The sequence below is a fragment of the Vanellus vanellus genome (genome assembly GCF_965231255.1).
Source record: "Vanellus vanellus genome assembly, chromosome: 1".
Classification (NCBI taxonomy): domain Eukaryota; kingdom Metazoa; phylum Chordata; class Aves; order Charadriiformes; family Charadriidae; genus Vanellus; species Vanellus vanellus.
The window spans coordinates 98,999,223-99,017,048 of record NC_138905.1 but is presented as its reverse complement, the minus strand read 5'-3'; the positions used below and the strand labels follow the sequence as shown (position 1 = coordinate 99,017,048).

At 40.8% G+C, this 17,826-nt stretch overlaps 1 protein-coding gene across 2 annotated transcripts in view; it reads left to right on the top strand.

Annotated features, from left to right (window-relative positions):
* Nucleotides 1–17,826, top strand: part of MYH15 (myosin heavy chain 15) — a gene marked incomplete at its 5' end in the record, with an annotated part of 45,211 nt that overhangs the window by 10,866 nt on the left and 16,519 nt on the right. For both annotated transcript variants that reach the window (XM_082498458.1, XM_082498457.1), the window contains 18 exons: nucleotides 891–994; nucleotides 1,427–1,565; nucleotides 2,155–2,273; nucleotides 3,364–3,513; nucleotides 4,492–4,662; nucleotides 5,738–5,917; nucleotides 7,176–7,308; nucleotides 9,130–9,197; nucleotides 10,640–10,727; nucleotides 10,959–11,076; nucleotides 11,369–11,492; nucleotides 12,191–12,327; nucleotides 12,702–12,957; nucleotides 13,394–13,636; nucleotides 14,255–14,431; nucleotides 14,955–15,100; nucleotides 15,679–15,769; nucleotides 16,702–17,091. In XM_082498458.1, the coding sequence (XP_082354584.1) occupies nucleotides 891–994; nucleotides 1,427–1,565; nucleotides 2,155–2,273; nucleotides 3,364–3,513; nucleotides 4,492–4,662; nucleotides 5,738–5,917; nucleotides 7,176–7,308; nucleotides 9,130–9,197; nucleotides 10,640–10,727; nucleotides 10,959–11,076; nucleotides 11,369–11,492; nucleotides 12,191–12,327; nucleotides 12,702–12,957; nucleotides 13,394–13,636; nucleotides 14,255–14,431; nucleotides 14,955–15,100; nucleotides 15,679–15,769; nucleotides 16,702–17,091 (2,834 nt within the window). The remainder of the gene's footprint in view (nucleotides 1–890; nucleotides 995–1,426; nucleotides 1,566–2,154; nucleotides 2,274–3,363; nucleotides 3,514–4,491; nucleotides 4,663–5,737; nucleotides 5,918–7,175; nucleotides 7,309–9,129; nucleotides 9,198–10,639; nucleotides 10,728–10,958; nucleotides 11,077–11,368; nucleotides 11,493–12,190; nucleotides 12,328–12,701; nucleotides 12,958–13,393; nucleotides 13,637–14,254; nucleotides 14,432–14,954; nucleotides 15,101–15,678; nucleotides 15,770–16,701; nucleotides 17,092–17,826) is intronic.

The following is a 17,826-nucleotide window of genomic DNA, read 5'->3' as shown; positions in this document are numbered from 1 at the left end:
GGGGACTTGTGTTTTGTAGACAAGAAATGTATGCGTTTGTATATAAACACATACATATCTAAATACAGATATGTATAAATATAGAAAAATATAAATGTAGATAAATGAATACATAACAGTGACTACATAGCAAAGTAACACAGACTTACAGAGGGTATGTTTTTGTATAAACATATTGATAGACATGTATATATTTACACACATATTTAGACATGTAGGTATGTGTGTATGTATATAAAAGATTGAAATCTAGGCGAAACCTTGGTCTGCTGGATGTGGGCGAAACTTTCTGTTGATTTAGGGAAGGAGGACCCTCCCTGTAGTTTTGCAGCCAGCTCGCTTTGTAGAAAACACCTCTACATTTTTTGGTTTTGATGTGAAGGAAAAGGAAAAAGGAGAGAAAGCCAGACCCGTATTCAGACTTCTGTTCATCGAGAGCCAAGTATCACCTGCAAAGAGTCCTAGAAGTCACTGTTTAGTGAGTCTCTCAAAAAAGGGGAACCATGCCCATTGTCCCCGTCTTGGATCATACTAAAATCTTTTTGTCCTCTGTACTTAGATGGGATTTTTACCCCTACAGGCATGCAAGGCAGAAAGTAGGGCTTTACAGGAAATTATGAGCTCAGTATACTGCAAAACATGATTAATAGATGTTTACGCAGTATTCTCATATTCTTTTTATTCACGGTCTCTCTAAATCTTGGTCTTCAGACTGGAATAGTAGAATAGGAGAGTTGGTTGCTGCCCTGCAGTTGTAAAAAAAAAGCCAGAAAACAACTTTATACACAGTTGTGCAGAGTCAAATGTATGTCAGAGTTGATCTTTTGATCTCCATTTTTTTGGGGTATCCTGAATAGATGGCAGTTTTGACCTTGGCAGTTCTTTTACAGATATGCTACTGGTGTCCACCAACCCATATGACTACCACTTTTGCTCACAAGGAGTAGTTACAGTGGACAACTTGGATGATGGAGAAGAATTGTTGGCAACGGATGTAAGCCTGTATTGATTTCACTTTGTGCTTCATAGATTAGGTGTATGTGGGGAGGGAAAGTGCTGGCAAGAGCCTAACTTCTGTCACTGAAACTATTGGACTGAAGTGAAAGTAGAAATGGGTCTTAATTGCATTCTCACTATGAAGCACAAGGCCTGATAAACTATTACACTTTTGAATCTGGCCTTGATCCATGTAATGCCCATGGGCACAATGTTCTTATAATTTTGATACATAAAATGCTAGATAAAGGGAGCTCTCCTCCCGCTCCCCAGCCACTGCTGGGTCTTCAGGGTGTTCCAGTGGCTGCTTTGTGAGGTAACACCCCTTGGCAGGTTAGTAATATCTGCCATGCAAAGGTAGATTTCAGGGCTGCAAAATGCCATTGCCTTTGAATAGGGAAGTGACAAAATATCTGTTTCCTTGTCACAGCAAGCCATGGACATCTTGGGATTTGTGCCTGATGAGAAGTCTGGTTCCTACAAGCTCACAGGTGCCATCATGCACTTCGGGAACATGAAATTCAAACAAAGACCCAGAGAAGAGCAGGCAGAAGCTGATGGCACTGAAAGTAAGAATAACACCTAAAATTACTCCTTACCTTCACAAGTCTGGCATGTATCATGCACTGTGTTGAGGAAGAAGCAGCTTCTTTACTTTCATCTTGCCCAACACAGCTCCTGCTCAGCCAAGAGTGCTGTGCTTTGCCTGTAGCAATGGCTTGTTCAGTGGTGGGTAACCTTACTTAGTAGAAGGTGAACAGACACAGTCGGAGAAACCCAATGAAATTCCATTTTTGTAACCATTGAACAAAATGGTTGTAAAAAGTTGTTGCCTTAGCTTTCTCTTCCATGTCTTCAGGTCTTGCTTCTTTATTTCTCTTGCACCTGAAACTGCCTATAACCAGTGTGGAGAGATGTTTTTCGCTACACCTGAAGAATTTCTCAAGTGTGATTCTTGCCTCAATTGGGTCTAAGGTAGCTAGATGACCTTCTCTACCACAAGGGGAAGTACAGGCACATGTAGCACAAATCATTAAAAGAGAAAGATCTTTATCTGGTTTCTCTTTGGAAGCAGATGTACTTAATATATTTGTCTTGGCAAGGCATGTTTCTGTGTAGAATTTCAAAGCCAGTTAAAACCTTGTTTCTCCTGATCAGGTGCTGACAAAGCTGCCTACCTCATGGGAATCAACTCCTCCGATTTGATTAAGGGTTTATTGCACCCTAGAGTGAAAGTTGGCAACGAGTATGTGACCAAAGGTCAAAGTGTTGAACAGGTAAGGAGAAGCTTTCAGGGTACTTGAATACCTGTCCACAAGCCTTGAGGATTCATCTGTAACATCTCAGAGGGACAGAAAGCTGCTAGAAATGTTGACATGTACCTCTAGTATCTGTTCTCATTTTATATCCCCAAACTTGGGGGAATAGACAGTGAAGTGCAGGAAATTGGTAGAGACTGACAAAGGAATAGTGACTGGCACTGCCTTTCATAGGATTGTTTTTCTGAGGTGTTAGTAGCAGCCACTCAAGGAAACCAGGTGCAGTAAAACCACATGGGGATTGATATCTAATTCTGGATGAGAATAGTTACCTAGAAGAGTTGAGTCATGGATTATTTATTCACTCATCACTCATTCATTATTCATGTAATTTTAAGCTCTCTGTGACCTCAATCAGCTAAAGGCAATATCCACTCAAAGGTATGTCTTAATTTAGGAAACAAAAGTCCTTGGGTTAGAACTGCTGCAGCTGTAGCAGTATTGTAGAAGATGCTGCGGCATTTTGGTTATGATGAAAATCGTTGTTTGAAGACAGGCTACGGTATAGGCTCAAAAACTAGAAAACTGATGGACAGAGGTCTATCCTATCGGTGTAGTCATGCATAAGCTAAAGAAAAGGCTTTTGACCAACTTTTCATATCACCTGCTTATGCCACAGCATCCCTCAAAAATTAGAAGCAAATGGCAATGAACAACTTGAGCACAGACCTGCCTTGTTCTGGCAGTAGCTCTGGACATCATGGCTGGCATACAGCCTGTGAGCTCTCTGGTACCTAACTTCCACGGCAATGTAAGGGATTAAAACGGTTGCAACTTGCTGTCTAGCTGTTTCCCGAGAGGCACTTTACTAGCACTTTATGTATGTGTTAGTATACATGCATATAAATAACAATAATTTGAAGAAAATTCAGCATAGATCATGGGAGAAGCTGTGTGTTGTACTAAGTATGCCTTGCTGATTATAAGAACCATTGTGAAATTTCATTTCAACCATAAGCAGGGATTGAAAGAGGCTACTGCACTGAAATCCTTGTGTTCCACAGTGATTTCTGTTCCACATAATGGCATTTTGAAACATGTATTCTAGGTTTTGTATGCTGTTGGAGCCTTATCTAAGGCAGTGTATGATCGAATGTTCAAATGGCTGGTGGTCCGTATCAACAAGACCTTGGACACTAAGCTGCCAAGACAGTTCTTCATTGGAGTCCTGGATATTGCTGGGTTTGAAATCTTTGATGTGAGTATTAACATGTGAGGACGTGGTGGAAGGACATAAAAGATACAAAGCTATAGCTCTTGGGTGGATATTTCTTTTTCTAAAGGAAAAGAAGGCAAAGTGCTGAGAAAGACGTAAAGCAAACAGTGCATATGGTTTTACGAGGTTTTCCTGTTCACAGATGTAGAAAATACTCGCCATTTAGCACAGCTGGACATGCTCATAGTTCCTGGGGAGGAAGAGGGTGGCAACCTTTATCAAAAACATCTCACATGCTTTGGGCTGTGTTTTAAGAGAATGTGTTGTTCCCACTCTTTCTCTTTGAGAGAAAGCATCTTTTATAGGGTATATTTATTCCTCTTTGTATCTCAGTATAAGAGATATATCTTCATCTCAATATAGAAGGATTTTTTTTTACAGTGAGAACAATCATTCACTGTAACAACCTCCCCAGGGACTTGGTAGAGTCCCTATCACTGTAGGTTTTCAAGATGTGATTGGACAGCGTGCTAGACAATTTCAGCTAGGCTCCCTCTCCCACAAAAGGTTGGACCAGTTGATCTTTCAAGGTCACTTCCAACCTGGGCTGTTCATATGTGAGGAAAGCACATCACAACTTCTGTTTCTGAGAATCCATTCCTGAAGTTAAGTGCTTAATGCAGTTGCTGCTATGTGTTGTTCTATGTATGCAGCAGAGCAAAGGGCGCATTGTCTCTGCTTTACAGGAGTGGTGTGGCACGCTGCTGAAAGAAAGACACTTACATCTTGAGAGACCTGAACAAATCTGGGCATCCTCACACTCTGGAGGACAGCACACAAGGCAGCCAGCAGCCTGCTACTGAACTCCCCCCTCTTTTGCCTTTGGTGTTATGCTCAGTAGTTTCTCAACCAGTTACTGTTTAGAAGGTTTTAGAAGTAAACAGTTTCCTTCTCGCGGTTCCACCAAGCCCTTAACCCCAGTTAACTGTGGTGCAAATGCTTCTTTTTTATCTCCTGCAGTTTAACAGCTTTGAACAACTCTGCATCAATTACACTAATGAGAAACTGCAACAGTTTTTCAATCATCACATGTTTGTCCTGGAACAAGAAGAGTATAAGAAGGAAGGCATTGATTGGGTATTCATTGATTTTGGCATGGACCTGCAGGCCTGTATTGACCTAATTGAGAAGGTACGTACAGCAGTGCTGAGGTGTACTTACTGAATTGGTTTTATTCATGATGGTCCCTTGGAGATATCCTCAAGTCCCAGTGAACAGACTAGGATAATTATGACAAGTTTCTTGCCTTTCTACACGCAATACAGAACCAAAGGAAAATCAGTATTTGTGGCATTTGTGGCTACTTGGCTTGACCTCCACAAGTTTGCCTTACAAAGCCAACGGTAACCACAAGCTGTAACTGTTAATTTGTATGGCTGCATAATCTTCCTTGGTTTTTACTTTTGTTTTTCTCTGTCCCTACTGTTCTTCCATTTACTTTGTTCCATGTATGCTTAACGTCAAACTTAGTTGTCAGCTTTTCGGGGCAAGTAATAAGTTTCAGTCACATGCCCTGTACCTCTCCGTGTGAGGCTCCTATTTCTTATATTACATGTTGATGTGCAAAGGCCTTAGTGCTCTTCCTAGCCTGGAACTATTGCTTCCCTCTCACCGCTTCCTCAGTATGGGATATGCCTTTCCTTTTCTCTTCTTTGTGAGTATAATGCGGTCTTGGTGGGACAGCTGTCTCTTCCTGTATCTCTCTTTCTGCCATCTCTTATGTCATGGCATCTAACCCTGCTGATACGTAAGGAAAAGTGAAATTTTGTGTCTTGTATTAGCAGGACATTCGGAACAGCTGGAGCAGAAAGGCTGGTTATTAAGTGCTCTTCTACTTGATCGCTTTCTTCTCCAGGGGTGGGATAGCTGCACATGATCCTAGTCCCTTAAACAATTTGTCCAGTGCTGGGAAGTTAGTTCATCTTGTCCTGAGATACAAATAGTAAAATGCTAGTTGGTCCAACTGCCTTGAAAGGTAAATCAAACCCTTTCTGGAAGTTATCATAAAGCCTTCTAAGGCAGAAGTGACATACTGAATGGTCAAAGGTTTGGTTACTATTTTAACAGAATAGTCCAAGGCTTCCTCCTCAGGATGAGAAGAAGTTCTGCAGGCTTTAAATTCAATCAGATCAAACCTAAAGACTGCACAGCTACTGAAATCAGGCAGCCTAAGCATTTCCCAACTAAGATGTTCTTAAATCCACAGCCACTGGGAATCCTGTCTATCCTTGAAGAGGAATGTATGTTCCCGAAAGCAACAGATATGACATTCAAAGCCAAACTCTACGACAATCATCTTGGCAAGTCACCTAACTTGCAGAAGCCCAGACCTGATAAGAAAAGGAAATATGAAGCTCACTTTGAACTTCTTCATTATGCTGGTGCAGTAAGTTCCCCTGCTGTCAAGTAGACTTTGTATTAGAGGTCTTCCAGGTGGGTTTTGGCCTATATTGCGCAACAAGGGAGGGTGAGAAGGATGAAGAGGGGGGAAAAAAGGAAGTGAGGAGTAAAAGCAGACATCTACTCTCTCTGCACAAGTATTGCAACACAGTAAGATGCCACCAGGAGCAAATAAACCAAAGCAAACTGGGGAGGACTAGCAGCACTTTTGCTGAAAATATGCCTTGCTTTGCCTTTATCACTTTTCCTATAATGAGATTCAGATTAGTGATTAAACGGCAGCAGCATCTAACTTTCCACCTTGGTTCCCTGTACAAATGAACTAAGTAATTTCTGCCTAACTTCAGGGATGTTTAAAAAAGATTTGATGTCACTTTTTGCTCATGTTAGAACCAGCGTGTCAAAGTAGCCAAGGGAAATGTGGCCAATTCTGCTGTGAAGGTTTAGTTAACAGGCTCACTGATGATGGGGTGAACGGGAACACAATCCAGTACTTTGATACCTGAGCCAAAACTTGCTCAGTTTCAAAGCTCTGTTTTCAGACCAGATGGGCAGAAACTATTTGAGAGGGGGACAGGAATTTTTTTATCCAGCTAGAGTTGATACGAATCCTCCGCACAGCAGAGCTGGAACCTACCTGGTGCTGTTGATTGCAAATTATAGTTGAACATTAAGCTAATTTTGTATTTATTAAGAGAAATGATGCCCATCTTGCTCTTTATCTGTAGTTGTTAATGTATTCAGCAAAGAAAATTAGAATTTCTATCCCCTTGTGGGATGGAACATATTCTCCCGCTAAACAGAGCTGTAGCCAAGTCCAGAAGTTAGATTTTTAATTGTTAAATTACTGTCAGAAAATCTTGATTATTTCAGTGTGTCACGCTGTTGTGAAGTGAAATTATTACTTGTGCATTTTATAGTTCAGCACTTATTAGTAGGGTTCCTGGGACACTGATGACATGGTATCTCTACAGCCAACCGCATGGAGTCCATGAGAAGATGCAGGGACCGGATAGTTTGGAAGGGGTGTGCAGGATTCAGATGGTAATTATTAGAAAGAGACATCTGGGAATTAGGAAGCAGAGAATCAGAGAGGAAGCGATGAAAAGCTGGGTGGCTGGTACTGCTCTGAGAGCAGCACTTCACAAAAGGTCATTGGCTTCAAGCCAAACCATAAAGACCTACTGGCTGCTCTGAAGGGGAACATTTCCAACCTCTGGTTTGTCTTCAATGTCTTGCTGTAGGTTCCCTATAACATCATTGGGTGGCTTGAGAAGAACAAAGACCCGCTTAATGAAACTGTAGTAGGTATTTTCCAAAAATCATCCAACAAACTCCTGGCAAGCTTGTTTGAAAGCTACGTTGGTGCTGACAGCGGTAAGCAGAATCAGCTCACATGGGTTTTCTTTCATTTCTGGGATGTGTGCTTGGCAACGAATTTCAGAAACAAACAAAAAAATATCTCTCCACTGCAATCGACTCAATGCTAAATGAGGCAGTGACTAATTACTTAGATATGCGCAGCATCTGTAGGACTTTGCCAGTTATACAAGGAGGCCATTAACTCAGCTAGTTTGAATACCTAATACATCTGAGCAATTTTGGCAAGGAAATCTGTGTGTTGTGAACACTCCAGTGGGAGTTTGAGCATGCAAGTGTTCAGACATGCAGGCAAGTGTTGCACAAAAAATTTTGTACATAAATACCTATGAAGAAGATCAGCTCTTGTTTCCCATGCTGTAGTCCTCCTTGCTAGCCACCCTGAATTAAAGGAGAAACACAGAGTTTAAGAGAGAGTTTGGGAATACTTTGTTGGATTGGTGGCAAGTAGATACTGAAGGTACACGAACACGATTCCACATTGGCCGAAGTAGATGGTTTTGCCAATATGTCTTCCTTTTTGCTTCCTGTTGGTTGTTGTTTTTTTTTTATTTAACAAGACTTAAGTACGTCTGAGAAAGTATTTAACCTGTGTGTTACGCAGAACTGTTTTATTTGTGAGAAGACTAGTAGCAAGCACCCAGAAAATTGCTCTTAAGTAAATAAGACTGGCATTCACTAAAAAGATGTAGCTCTTGCGTCCTGAAGTTGCAATCACTTACAGCCTATTTATTAGTAACCTCATTTCTACAGATGTGGTTGTCATGACCCATAAGAGACTTTCTGAGGAAGCAAGCAGGCTGCAGACTTCATAATGTGAATAAGAGACGGAGCTGAATGTGAATAACAAAAATCCTGCCACTTGCAAATTCTTGGAAGTTACTAACTGCCTATTTGCCTGTGGATATTCCTGTCTGTTGGAATACTACCTTGCCTTTCCTCAGTGTCAGGAGAAAAAAGCAGCTTGTCCAGATTAGCTTCTTCCAGTCGTGGCAGTGTCACTTTCAAAAGGGGGAAAGGCTGTGGATAATTGCATCAAGCACATTGCACTCTTCACTTCTCCTTTTACATTGACTGTTGTTGACAGGTGACAGAATGCCAGACCTCCTGGGAATGATCTAATGGTCCAGTGTTTAGAAAGCTGCAGCAATTGCTGCACATTTTTGGGTCATGTTTGGCTCTTGTGAAACTTCATGAAGGTCATGTCAGAAACTAGCATTCCTTTGGAGGATCCGAGTGATTTTGACTCTGAAGCTTTAAGCAAAATTTAGGGGATGCAAAGCTCCTATATCTAAAATTACAAAATAAATATTCATTTCCCTCTATTCTGGACAAATATTACTTGCACAAGTTCAGTGACTGCATAGCAGACACAAGAATCAGTGCCTATACAGTACAATGTAAAGCATAAATTTTCCCTAGGCATTATTTTTCTTCATCGTCTCACCCTGTGGGCTTTTTAATGAACTTCAAGTGACTCTTTCGTTAAAAGTTATTTTTCTGCCTTATTCATATTTATGGACTTTCTGCATACCAAGTGATGCTATGTAGATCTGAAATGCAAATGCAATCCAGAAAGCTTACAGTGGTCTTTGACAGAAACCCTAAGTATGGACAGAGAGCTGCAAAATATCACACTTGATGTTCACAATGTTTTGTATAATATTTGAGCAATCAGAACCATCAAATCATTAGCTATGCCTTTCATTCAAAGGAAGTTGTACCATTAAAACAGTCTGTCTGTCTCCCATGCCCCGCCTGCACCCCTTACTGAGATACAGATTGTGGTTTTTACTTATTTCATTTTTTTTTTCTTAGCTGACCAGGGCGGAGAAAAGAAACGCAAGAAAGGTGCTTCTTTTCAAACGGTGTCCTCATTGCACAAGGTTTGTTTACTTCCCCCCACCTGATGGTTTGAGTTAAGACAATCCATTGAAGAGGAATGTTAAGGATTGACTGGACAAAAAAAATTGAAATTCAACATCAGAATTTGATTCTAGGCTTGGGTTACTGCCCTTGGATAAGTGAATATGTTGTTATTAAAACAGCATGTGTGAGGGGATGCTCCATTTTATCTTTTGTGAACATTCGGGAGATTAAGTATTTTCTGTTTTATTCGACAAAGTATCACAAAATCTTGTGAACAACCTTTACCACTAATGTGGTGTCTTATCGTTTCATGCGTGTCTGTGGAACAGGAACTGATTACAAGTAATTTGCTAGTCCCTATCTGATTACTGTTTGTAATTGGATCCTGGGGTTAGTGCAGTCATGGAAAACAAAAGTTGTCGAATGGAGTGTCGTATAGCCTCTTTTTTTCCAAGTAATTCCCTTCTGTTGGGACTGGCATGTGCTCCTGGTGGAAGCTGTCACTAGGATCATCCCCAGGGAAAAACGCGACCTGTAATATACCATCAGTGCAATTTCTTCAGAGTAACGTTGAGGAAGCTGTCATGTAGGTAAACCTCCGGTAGGGAAGGAAGTAGTCATCTGCCACCAGTCATGTCATTTTATCTTGTTTGGAGGTACTCCTTATGAAAGGAAATCACGGGAAACTGAGAGCTGTATCTTACCAGCTGAAGGAGTGTAAAGCTAGCTGAAGGATCACTCAGAAAGTAATTTAATAATCCACAATTAGAAGCCCACTTTCCAGCACACAGGGAGCTGCTGGTTACCCAGCTCAGGTTGTCTCATTTATCGTCCTGACTGGCACATGAGAAATTTTCAGTTTGAACAGTTGTGCTGATGACATTATATTCTACCTCTAACGGTATTCATTTTCTGCTTACTAGACAAAACACTTTCTTGTTCGCTTGGTGATCACTGGTAGGCGCTGAATGGTTGGCTTCTTCCAAGCTGCCTTGCTGCCTGCCTAGGAGATGTCTGATTAAGATCAATAAAGGGAAAACATTTGGCCAGGAGGATAAAAACCTATCTTTTATGAGGAACAGATGGGAAAGGTGAACTATTCTCACTGAGTGGGGAAGCGGCTAGGCAAAAATGCAGTTGGCTGTACAGAAATGCTCCACAGGATGATACTGCATCTTGCTTGCGGTTCATCTTGTTTCTAACACTTCTGGGGTTATAAGTAAAACGTGTCTTCTTAAGACTTTGCTAAAACTGATGTGGATTCCTATAATAAAATTAATTTGTACTTCGTTTTATTTGAACACATTTCTCTGTAATAATTTTGGTAAGCTTCTAATTTTGTTGCAGACTATTTAGAGATGACCTTAATAAATCTAACAAGCAACAAACCAAAGAAATGAGTGATTGGAATTCCACTAAACTGCTAAAGCTAATTGTGTTTTTAATATGTCTGTTTCAGGAAAATTTAAATAAGCTGATGACTAACCTAAAATCTACAGCCCCTCACTTTGTGCGATGCATTATCCCCAATGAATCAAAAACTCCAGGTACGGAAAACACAGCCGTCTTAAAATTTTAGTACGTTTGAACTATGTCATTCCAATACTTACTTCCAATTCACCAGATTGTACTTAAATACTGTTCTGTGTTGTTCACCTTATCCAATGGTGTTGCTCTTTCAGCAGATGACACCTCACATTTTGCAATGCCCTCGGTGAAGTGAAGATTAAGCCCTATGGAGAAGCTCCATTTAATTTAGCCTTGTTTCTCCCCTGCAGGTGAAATGGATGCTTTCCTTGTCTTGCATCAACTCCGCTGTAATGGTGTCCTGGAAGGCATCCGCATTTGCCGTAAGGGTTTCCCAAACAGGGTGCTTTATGCTGACTTTAAACAAAGGTAATGCAGAGCTGTGTTGTCTCCTGTCCTAACCCATCAGTCAAAATAAGCAAAGCATGCATTCTCATCTTTATCTGAGGTATTTTATTCCGTTCAAGTCTATTTTCCATTCAGTTTGACTGAACATGGAAGGCAGAATTCTGTTCTCGCTTGTGTCTGTGTAGATGCAAAGTAGGAAATTACCCTAGGTGATTTTTTATTTTATTTTCTTGAAGTTTTGGGGGAAGAGGGGGAAAAAAAAAAAAGGCAGAATATAGTTCAATTTTAGTCATTGCTCATCTGTTATTAACAGGTACCGCATTCTGAACCCAGGTGCGATCCCAGAGGATACATTTGTGGATAGCAGAAAAGCTGCTGAAAAACTGCTGGCATCTTTAGATGTTGATCATAACCAATATCGTTTTGGACACACCAAGGTAACAAGAAAAGACCATGACTGCTTATGAAAAGAGAAAAGTGTTGGATCTAATATCCAATTTGCAGAATAAGACATTATGTAATTTCTGTTGGTGGCAATTAATGAAAAGTTAATAATACAAGGAACCAGAAATATAGCAGCAAAATGATATTAATTTTTAAGTTGTGCTAGAGGAATTTTATTTCTCTGGGTCGAGCTCTCACAAAGCTTTTATTACAGTAACACTACAATCAGACATAGCAGCAGCTGATGCTCCATGCCCCCCAGTAAAACAATAGCTTATTTAATATAATATAGGTACACTCAAACATATATGGACCACAACATCAGCTGCAGCTTTTGAAATGAGGCCATGTGCAATTATGACATGATGCCATTAGCAGGGGTCTCTGGGATTTGGGAGCTGTGGTTCAGCTGACCTGCTTTGAACTCTGCCACAGCTGAAAAGTACTGTGGCAATAAAAATGTGGCTGTAAACTAGTTTGGCCTATTCAAAATGGGGAGATGAGATATGGTTTAAAAACAACTTTGGAACTGTACTGTGCAGTCCCTGATGCAAGTAGTATTTGGCTCTCTACACTCTTTTACTTTATAATGTGTCAATAAAATACCATTCTTCTGAGCTATTTCAATAAGGTCTGTGTAACTCTGGAATAAAATCATTCGTTTTGGTGAAATCACATCTGTGCATACCAGGTGTTCTTCAAGGCTGGTCTCTTGGGCCATCTAGAAGAAATGAGAGATGAGAGACTTGCAAAAATCTTAACAATGATCCAGGCAAGAGCACGTGGCAGACTGATGAGGATTGAGTTTCAGAAGATAGTGGAACGCAGGTATGAAGGCATCCCCTTAAATCTTAGTGGGTAATAGTCATTACCATTTAATTATATGTTAAATAGAGCCATTATTACAGGCCCTAAGGCTATAGGTAACCCTAAATTAAAGGTTTAAAGTGGGTGTATGATAAAAGCAATAGCAACTGCATATTAGCTGCCTGCAGCTCTAGTAAAAATCAGATTTCAAAATGTTTCGTGTCCCTGAAAATCAAGAGATACAGAGGAAGTTTCTTGTATATCTTGGAACCTAGTACAAGTTCCTAATATTACTGAGAACAAAGCCATAAAACTGACTGACAATGAAAAAAATTCTCACTTTCTCAATTCAGGCTAAGCTTTAGAGAATTTTGTTTGTTTTCTTCTTAAACCAGGGATGCCCTTCTTGTAATTCAGTGGAACATCCGTGCTTTTATGGCTGTGAAGAACTGGCCCTGGATGAAGCTTTTCTTTAAGATCAAACCTCTTCTGAAGTCTGCAGAAACTGAAAAGGAGATGGCCAATATGAAGGAAGAGTTCTTGAAACTGAAGGAGGCCCTGGAAAAATCTGAAGCCAGGAGAAAGGAACTTGAAGAAAAGCAAGTGTCTTTAGTTCAGGAAAAAAATGATTTGCTTCTCCAGCTCCAAGCTGTGAGTAGACACATATATTTATTAGATGTTCTTTGAAACTCAAAGTCTCACAGACCAGCGTGTTAGTGCAATTCAACTAAAATAACCTGTTGGTCTTGTCAGAGTCTTCCCAAAAATGAGAGTGGATAGAAATTCTCATGTTCTAGCATATAACCAGGTGGGCTTAGCAATGCAAATCTTAACAGGTTCTGTCCAAGGCAATGTCCCTGGCAGTTAGATATGGAAGTAGTCTTATATGTGATTAGTCATGCTCACCACTGTCTCATCCTGCTCCATTAATTACTTGTCGCTATTGTGTTCTGAAATCAGGAGAAATTTTCCTTATTCTGCTCTGTAGCGTTGGATCAGGCTCTCTGACCACTTAGAGGATAGGGGACAAGTGAGGAAGAAAAAAGGCCAGGCAGTCATTGCTGTCCTCTTCCTTGTGCCACACCAGGAGCAAGACACTCTAGCAGATGCTGAGGAACGATGCGACTTGTTGATTAAATCCAAGATCCAGCTGGAGGCCAAAGTCAAAGAACTGACGGAGCGGGTTGAGGACGAGGAAGAGATGAATTCTGAGCTAACTTCTAAGAAGAGAAAATTGGAAGATGAGTGCTCTGAACTCAAGAAGGACATTGATGATCTTGAAATAACACTTGCAAAAGTAGAGAAAGAGAAGCATGCTACTGAAAACAAGGTACCTTTAGAACTTCACCATGTATTCAAAAGAGGTTGCGTATGGGTTACCTTTATGACAAGAACTACTGGTCTTCTGATGATTTTACACTGTCTGTAGCGCAGGCCACACTGAAGGATCAGTATATACAGAGTTGTTTGACCTTATGAGGGAAAAAGTCTTAACTCCGAGCCTAAATTTCCCTTTTTCTGAAGTGAGTTTTGCTGCAATTCAGCTAAAGAATTATGTCTAATTTGGGCATTTTTTAGTAAACAATTTTCTGCTGTAACCACGAGTCCTTCCAGTTCTTCTTCTTAGAGCCTGTAAATGTAAAACTCATCTCCTACTTCTCCCAGAGAGAATCAGAAGCTGGAGTCCACCACAATGGGAGTGACACTTGGAAAGTATTTAGTACATTTGAAAGAATATACTAAACCCACAACAAGAACTGCCACACATTGGGTCCCTTGATAACAATGTCACTCAAAAAGCCACATGGGGTTGGGGTAGTTGTGGGTAGATATCCTTTTCTTTCCATTGTCTTCCTGCATACAAGTTCAGTACAGACAGTCATTTGAGCCAGATTATGATAAACCCTTGCTTCAAAGTCTTACAGATACATCTTCCTTTCTCACACAGGTCAAAAATCTGACAGAAGAAATGGCGACTCTTGATGAGAATATCAGCAAACTTACTAAGGAGAAAAAGTCCTTGCAGGAAGCTCATCAGCAAGTTCTGGATGACCTTCAAGCAGAGGAGGACAAGGTCAACACACTGAGCAAAGCTAAAGTGAAACTGGAACAGCAAGTGGATGATGTAAGCGGGCTCTGCCTTCATGTTTCCCCAGGCTTGTTTGTCCACCACTTACAGCTTTCACGGGTCTGAAGTGTTGCAAAGCTTTGAAATGTATTACTGTCTTTTTAGAAATGATTGAGGATTTAGAAATACAGACCTTGTGCCGTCTGTAAAAGGTATAATTACAGGAACGCTATAAAAACTTATCTGTGTAGTTCAGCCTTTGACAGGAGTGCACTAACAAGGGAAAATACACTCAGTTTGCATCTGCAGGGTACCTGGCATGAAGTCAAAAAGAACTTTGCTTCTGAGAACTGTAATGCTTGCACAAATGTACAGCGTGGACTAACCCTTATGTTACATTTCTTTAGCCCATATGGCCACTGGCTGCTAGAAATCAAAAAACGTAAAATAGGATGCTCGTACTTAAGTACTTCTGCTTCTCAACCTGCTAGAGCTCAGCAAAAAACTGGGCTCAGCGAACATCTGACTGTTGTAAACCATTTGTGTTCAATATATTTAATAAATGACTTTTTCCCTAAAGCTTGAGGGCTCACTTGAACAAGAGAAGAAAGTGAGGATGGATCTGGAAAGGGCAAAACGCAAACTGGAAGGGGATTTGAAGCTGACCCAAGAGAGTGTCATGGACTTAGAGAACGATAAGCTGCAGATGGAAGAAAAGCTAAAAAAGTAAGAGACTGATTCTGTTGTACAAAATAAAGCAGCACAGTTACCACTGTCATTTCAGAGCCTTCAGGTGTGTTATCCTGCTCTGATGGTGGCTAAAAGGAAATTCCATGAGGAGAGAGTGTGTAGCCAAGAAGGGAGGGAAAATCACTCTTACTTTTGCATGGTATACCTGAAACATTAGAATTCACTACACTTTCCAGTATTTAAAAAAAAAAAAGTTATTTATGTTTTCATTGCTTAGGGGAGAAAGCTGAAGGAAGTCTCTAAAAAGTTTTTCATCCTAACTAGCTATGACAGTATTGTTGAAAGACCTGACTCTGTTAAATATATTTTTGAGTCTGAAAATAACTTTATGACATAAAGAACCAGTAATATAATTGCACAAACGCATGCAGAGCCTTGACTTGGAAACCGCTGCTCAGAGGAGGATGTGTTTTCATGCAAATAGCAGTACATGAGGATTGCTTTCATTTTTAGATATGTTAGAAGTTTTATTGAACAACTCTTTAAATATTGCAAAAGCCTAACTTGAAGCTACAGGCAAAATTGTGACAGTCGGATTTTCCTTTCCGTGGCAGGAAAGAATTTGAAATGAGCCAGCTGAATTCCAAGATAGAAGATGAACAAGCTATAGTGATGCAGCTGCAGAAGAAGATCAAGGAGCTTCAGGTCAGCTTGCTTTTTTCTGGTGTGTCTTAGGATGAGCAGCTCAGCTTTGAGACCCAAAATGGTGCAACTCCATACCTTCCCAGACTGATCCCTTTTTCCCTCAGGATGTTTGTGTTATAGTGGTTCGTTCCCAGTATCAGGACATATGACCACAGAATGCTAGTTGTTTCAGGCAAGGCAGAAAGGCTTTGGTGTTTTGTTTTAAGCAAATAATATTGTTCCAAACCATGGAGCTGAGGGTGGATGCTGGGAGGAGTTCAGCAGTGATAAGCATGGATCTGAAATTTAGGGGAAGGGCTCAAGTGCACAGGAAATTTTAAACAGAAATGAAAAGGACAAAGAAATTCAGCACAGTCAAACCAAAAATGTCTTAACCCAAAATATCAGCTCTGCTTTTTTGTAAATAAAGAACATTTGCATAACTTGGACGTGAAGTGTAGATCAGTCAAAATAACTGTTTAATAAAAAAGACTGCTCCCAATGAATATTCGTTATTCAATTCTACACACTGTTGTATCTGAAATCCTGTCATAAAACTCCTAGAAGGAGGTTACTTCAGTCACAGAGTTCTTAAAATAGGAACAAAGAGTCATCCCCTTCAATGACAATTTTTTGCTGCTAATCCTACTATCAAGTAACTTCTTTCATGTACTTCAACTGAATGTCAAGTACATGAGCACAAGGTCAATGCGCTTGACCTAAATGTCTTGAACTAGAGCTTGGAGAGCAATCTACTGTGGGAAAGATGTGACTCATCATTCTTACTCTAGCCCAAGATCTGATTTATTAGTGCAAATGGGCAAGTGGCTGTGCTTCCACCTGTATTGTAAAGTCTGGGGCTGGCAGAGGGTTTAACAATGTAAGGTGTTTCAAAGTATTCCAATGGGAATCATTATGAAGGTGACCCAAAGGCCCTCATGTCTCTTTGGTAGGCTCGTATAGAAGAACTAGAAGAGGAGTTGGAAGCAGAAAGAGCTGCTCGAGCCAAGGTGGAAAAGCAGAGATCAGATTTGTCCCGAGAGCTGGAGGAATTAAGTGAGCGACTTGAGGAGGCTGGGGGAGCCACAGCTGCCCAGCTGGAGATGAACAAAAAACGTGAGGCAGAGTTCCTGAAGCTACGGCGGGACCTTGAGGAGGCCACACTGCACTATGAAGCCACAGCTGCCACCCTGAGGAAGAAGCACGCAGACAGTGTGGCTGAGATGGGGGAGCAACTGGACAACCTGCAGCGGGTCAAGCAGAAACTGGAAAAGGAGAAAAGCGAGCTGAAGATGGAAGTGGATGATCTGTCATCCAACATGGAGCAGATGGTCAAGGGAAAAGTAAGGATCCAGAGGCTTCCCCAACACCAAAAGGTCATGTGTAGCTAAGGCTGGTCTGAAGGTTTCCCAGGACACCTGGTAGAGCTGAAGTGTTTTAGAAGATGGTGTCTTGCAAACTGCTCATGTGCATGGTGTCCCCTTTTCCCTAGCTGGTGGTATAACCCTCTTACCTGGAGATGGGACAGCAATAAAGATGGCCTGTCTAAAACACACAGTGCATCCCCAGTCACTGCCATATTATTTATCTGTAGATCTCCGAGCACAATACTGTGTCACTTAAATTGTGCTTGCCTAGGCTGTTGATGACTGGGGTGATGCCATCCGAAGCTGGATATCTCCTATCCTAAGCAGAGTCCACTCAGATCCGGCCCTTAGTTCACAGCTTTCACCCATGTTAGCAGGGAGTGCAAAGCAAAGGCTTGCTTGACCATCATGTGTGTTTTCACACACATGATGGTCATGCTGAATTGTGGATTTTGTTTCCTGAGTAGATAATCTTGGTAGCAATCAGAGCACTCTAAAGGCTTCTTTTGGTGCAAGGGAAGAAAAGAAATTTCCGTATTCTGAGAGTTAGAAAGCTGTCATCAAACTCAATTTATGATAAATGGCAATTAAAACAGAATCAGTAAAGCAATTTTCATTGGAGGTGATTTTCCTGTCTAGCAATTATGAGGAGGCTTATGCCTAAGCTTCATAGGCATGTGATTGCTTTTGAAGTTCTTGCAGTCTTTTTAC